Below are 6,000 nucleotides of genomic sequence, written 5' to 3' on the forward strand. Positions count from 1 at the left end.
AACGGCCGAAGCAAGCCAGACCTGAGCAGAGAAAATTTATAAACTACGTATTCCGAAACTTCCTCTGCAGGAATCGAACCTGGAACCTTCAACTTAAAACCATAACGCTTACCGCTTCGCCACGAAGGTCGTCAAAACGTGAATGGTTTATGTCACACTTATACGCGCCGTGATCACACTTATACGGGCTACAGTAGTTGGATATCACATGCCTTCAACTCCTCACCTCTCGTTATTGAACTAGCAGCTGGATAGTTGCAATTAGCTTAGCTAAGACGATTCGCATATAAGCATCCTTACAATAAATACGACTCAATAAAACAATTTATATACAAAAACTACAATTTTAATTTCTCGAGATAAAGATATCTAATCCGTGCTTACCTACTTTACCTTTTTTTGTATAAAATGTAGGTACAGTAGGTACATTATATACAAAAAAAAAATATTAAACTCCAACATCCATTTCAGCTTCGGGACTCATTGCGCTATGTCGCTTAGCTCTGGTCGTAACTTCTACGGATCTCATTTCTGATTTGACTACATAGAGATACTCCGAGCATAGCTCTCTCTATCACCCGTTGAGTGACTCTGAGCTCTCTTACGAGTTTAAAGTCAGATACCACGCCTCAGAGCCCATATGTCATCGCTGGCAATATGCGCTGTTCATGAGGCTATGAATTGTTTTGGTCCACTGTTTTCAATAGAGAAAGTGCGAATCAATGCTGACTAATGTGATGAAATCACATCCATGGTTTCGCGAGCACAGTACATATTTTAGTTTATATATTCACTGACGCGATCGACTTCAAATCATGTTCCTGATGTGACGGATTCGCAATACATTCTGACACCCCGTGATAAAGGTATACCATCTGTCTATTTTCCTAGATTTAGTTTTAAGTTAGCGTATGTTGCAATAATCCTTGCTAAAGTTTTAAATACTAAAGTTTGTTTGTCCTTTCTTTACGCCCTAACTAATCAACCAGTTTACTTGATTCTTGGGATAGAGTTAGTTTACAGGACGGTGACTATTTTACTTATCGGCTACTTTTATCCCAGGAAAAGTAAGGAAGAAGGCGGGTAACAGTAATAAGATTCTATGTACGAAAGCTTCATAAGTGCTTGCGACAGGCCTTAATGAATAAAGAATTTTAGAATTAGAATTTTGAATCTAGAATTTCCTTTAGTCTAAGGGATAACAAAGTTCATGGAGCTCGTGTGACAGAATCCAAAATAGATTGCGTTCGGCATCAGTCCACGTTATTGACTCAATTGTTTCCTTCCGGCTGCGTCTATTCCTTTTTTCTTTTTACAAACTCTTTGACGGTAAAGTTATTTCCATCCATAGCCTATAGCAGACCACTGCTGGACTACAGACCTCCGGGAGGTTTTGCCCATAATCACCACGTTGGGCAGACGGGTTGGTATTCTTGATAATAAATAAGTACATGGTAGTAACACAGAGGACCCCGAATGTACGACACCTGTGGGAAGAGGAGGGGTGTGGACAATTATATACAGAGAGATGCAAAGTGCGAGATCTTCTAAGTACGTTTACTTTTTTTTTTTATTAACGATAGGCCAGCGCTTGACGGCAATCATGCCTGTTAGAAATCAATGATGAGTAAGTGTCGTTCAACATCAGAAACGTAAATCAAAAATGTTTCGTGCGTGTTGATGGGATATCAACCACATAAGGATGCCAACGCTCACGGCATCTCGCTGTTCTGTGGTAGAACGGGGAAGGAGGAACAAGATTGTGAAGTTCCTAGCACACTCACCGAAGTATATGCGGTAAAAAACCGATAAACTGGCAACATTGCGTTAGTGCTGTATACTTAACTAACTTATTCGGATGCTTGAAAGTGTACTGCTATTTATATGGTATGACGGAGGACCATCTAGATGGCGAGAACTAGAATATAGAAATATCACACTTGGCACTCTGATCTGCAGTCACCAAACCGCTCAAAGTAATTTACCGTCTAAAAAAGTTACAACAGTGTCATAGGTCTAAGTTGTGTCAGGTAAGAAACTGCTGATAGTCTCCGTAACGTAATTTATTTAAGTGAGCTGGTTTTTGAATTTGAATTTCGAACCCCATACTCGTTATTATAAAGCGATTGTCCGTTTGTTGGTTCCAATTTATTTTCACGCAGCAACTGAGAAACAGATTGTCATGAACTGGAAACCCAATCAGGTTTCACAAATGTAAACTGCCATGAGAAATGCAGCCATACTGATAAGATAGATACAAAAAAGTGCTATCAAAATTCAAAGTGCTATCAACGTCAACGCTATCCATTCAAATGGCAAATATAAGATAATATAGGTTTTATCATTATCATCAGATTATTTTATGCCAGAATGTTGCTGCAATTATATTCGACGGCCGTTTGACGCAGTGGGCAGCGACCCTGCTTTCTGAGTCCAAGGCCGTGGGTTCGATTCCCACAACTGGACAATATTTGTGTGATGAACATTAATGTTTTTTAATGTCTGGGTGCTTATCTATTATATATTATAAGTTTATGTATATTATTCATAAAAATAATTCATCAATTATCTTAGTACCAATAACACAAGCTACGCTTACTTTGGGACAAGATGGCGATGTGTGTATTGTCGTAGTATATTTATTTATTTATATTGTGATGATAATTACTACATTATCAACCCATTCCCGTCCAAACCATGGCACGAGTCTCATTCCGAAAGAGAAGGGTTTTAAACACCCAGACACTGAAAAACATTCATGCTCATTACACAAACATTTTCCAGTAGTGGGAATCGTGAAACCTACGGCCTTGGACTCGGAAAGCAGGGTCGCTGCCCACTGCGCCAGTCGGCCGTCAGATAATGGGATGGCTACTTATAAATCTGTCAAATAAAATCAATCTTTCTGAGAATCGTACGTGTGATCCATTGTTATAAGTACTCGCGTTATTACCACAACACCATTCCGACTTTTACGTCACTTATAAGATGAGGAAAACGGAGGAATGTATGGTTCTTGTGGTAGGTGTAGAGTATAAGAAATTCGTAAAAATAAGCGTCATCCATATGACTCATTCTATGCCTTGGTAGAAGGTTTGTTTTTGAATATTATAAGTAATTTTAGTTGTGGCTTTTCTAAGGTGTAAATTCTGCAGTACAAAATCGTAAAACTGAACTAAATTGACAGGTCAAAATCTAGTGCCGTCCAATTTACAACGTTCCCTGTGAAAAGATCATAGATTAATACGTGTAGGGAAAAGACAGTTTTCTCTACATGTATTCACGTCACTCTTCGGGTCCATCTGTTCATCCGATAACTCCTTAACCACAAAACGGATTTTGATGCCGTTCTCTCCATCGCTTAGATATTTTTTCACTGATGGTTTACTATAAATCATATTCATCATCGTATTAACCCATTAAATTATTGTTCGCAAATAAAAAGAAAAAAAAAATACCACAACGAGAAGGGTTTAGGCCGTAGTCCACCACCCTGGCTAATAAAGCCTAATAAAGTTCATTTAAATAGAAAAGAAAGGCTATTTTACAACCAAGTCTTCGAAAAATTAATTTAAATTGCAGTAACCAGTGAGGTACGCTGACATAGTCTTAAACATCTATGAATTACTTTTTTATTTGACTTTTTCGCTCTTCTTTTAAAAAGTGTAGTAGCAGAAACAACTTATTGCCCCAAGTTAGATAATTACTTGGCAAAAAATTAACCATAAAGTAAAAGATATGATAAGTCTTTTTGATAACATAAACATAACAAAGCAAATCATATATTCGACTTTTTCAGTTGTTCAGTTTAGTTTAACTTTAACAAGTGATTTGACATTTATCAGTCTATAAAGGAAGGAAAAAGATAAATAATTTGGTTTTAAAATTCTTAATAAAAAATTATAGTTTTCTTCCTATGGTTTGTACGGGCAATGGTACCTATCTGAACTGCGTGAAGTCAGAACCAGAAGAGGTCCTGGTATATTTCCCAAACATCTTTATGATTTATCACTTAAAAAAAAAATCACTTACTTCATTCGGATCGTTGCACCAGTGTCCACCGCAACGAATGCAGTCGTTGCAGTTTTTCAAATTTTGAAATTCCGCGCATTCGCGGTACGTCGCGATAACTTGCTGAATTAGAACTAAAATAACAACCGTAAACCACACAGACGCCATTTTAATTTATTCTTTTTTTTAATAGCTCAACAGGCACCAAATTTGTTAAAAAACCACACAAGAAAACACTGAAATCGAATGTACAAAAATCGAACGCACTTTATTAAAATATCGAAATACGCGCTCAAAAATTCAAATGTCGAACGCGCTCACACGGTGTCGCGTTCGGGCACAGACTACGGCGAAGGAATGACCTCTCTCGCTCACTTGATCAGATGAGATGAATCACCGCTTTCAAGGAAATTCGTGGAAATTGACATTATTTTTTTAAATTATCAATATACTCATTAGAAAGTAATAAATTATCAATGTATTTCAAAAGTATACAGAGTTCGATTAGACGATTTGAAGTGGACATCCTACATCTAAGATTTAGATAAAGGACTGTATCTCAGATCCTGCTGACCCAAGTAGGTATAAAGGGGCAAAATCTACGTGTACATGTATAGTATTATACAGTACAGTAGTACATTGCGTGTTCGAAAGGATTTCAAAAAATATTTTTGGTTAGCAAATAATGATAAATTACATTTTAAGTTTTTTATTACAATTGTATAGGTATCTAAGTGAATTTATTACTATAATCTCTACATACATTTAAAGAGTTCACTATTCAAAATTACGACTTCTAAACATTGAGTTTTCAAGTTCTACCCAACCTTAAAGGTTGAACTGGGTAGATCCTTTTCCGATCCTGGGTAGGCTTCTATGAAGCCAATCAAAAGAGAGTCAAATTTTCTACAGCAGTGGAGTTGAGGTTAAGGCTCCTCGTGCCTGTTTAAAGAGGGGGGGCTATATCAACAGTCCCTTACTCTACTCGTGATACGAAAGGTTTATGCGAAACTTCAAACTCTAACGTACAAGTTTTCTTCAGAAGTCTAGGCCGTGCACCAGAACATCTTCCGAGAGTTGGCCACTTCGGGCAACACACTCATTTGACGCTAAGCGTCCTTTAAACCACTATGGCTCTTTCAAAGCACATTGGGTTATGGGTGGGGTGTTGTGTTAGAGCAGTACAACGTCCTGCCTTCCTGTGTAGAAACGGACTCTCATATTCTATAGCAAATTTTTGCCTATATAACCTAACGATATTAAAAAATGTTGATAGCGTGACTCAGGATTTTCTTGTTTAAATCATATTATAAGTAAAAAACACTCGTTTTTTTATAAATTGTGGTTGAAAACAAGTTATTAAAAATATAACTACGTAAATGTTATGTTTATATGGAATATATAAACATGTAAAGCCTTTCAAATTAAGGAGATAATACATCTTTTGCGTAAAAACCATACAGCGCCATCTATCGCAAGAAACATGACTAATCAAAGTAAAGTTTCTTATTTTTTAACTTTTAATCCTTTTATTGTTTCATAACACATATTTGAAAAAAAAAAATTGTTTCTTATGTAATACTGACAATGATGTAAGTGCATGTTTTTAATTAAAACTGGAAAATTTTGGTTTACTTTACTTTTTTGAGAATGTTTTGAAAGTTATTTGTTTGTTTAAATATCAATGTTTAGGACTAAACCGTTATTATTATTAAAATTTTGATAGTTATTGTAATAAATGTTCGTAGGATTTCAGTTAAGAGGTGCCATCTGTTCGCTGATATAGGAAGCTTTTGACGCCCTCTGTGCGAAAACATACACGAAAATTTCATTGTTATTTTCTGATAATGTATGATTTTTGCAATCATCGATTGTAGGTCTTGCAGCAACTTGTTTTTTTTTTGGCAAAAGAGAATACAAACAATATATACCTATTGTATATAAATATCTATTGTACTATTAATTCAATGTTAGTAGGTTTACTTTGTT

The 6,000-nt window shown here is 36.1% G+C and overlaps 1 protein-coding gene across 1 annotated transcript in view; it reads right to left on the minus strand.

The window, feature by feature from the left end:
* Positions 1–4,342, minus strand: part of LOC120637105 (integrin beta pat-3-like) — a 71,771-nt gene extending 67,429 nt beyond the window's left edge. Inside the window, exon 1 of the mRNA XM_039908754.1 lies at positions 4,033–4,342. Within this exon, the coding sequence (XP_039764688.1) occupies positions 4,033–4,179 (147 nt within the window). The 5' untranslated portion in view covers positions 4,180–4,342. The remainder of the gene's footprint in view (positions 1–4,032) is intronic.
* Between the last annotated feature and the right edge of the window lie 1,658 nt (positions 4,343–6,000).

Source organism: Pararge aegeria, chromosome 3 (assembly GCF_905163445.1).
Source record: "Pararge aegeria chromosome 3, ilParAegt1.1, whole genome shotgun sequence".
Taxonomy (NCBI): Eukaryota; Metazoa; Arthropoda; class Insecta; order Lepidoptera; family Nymphalidae; genus Pararge; species Pararge aegeria.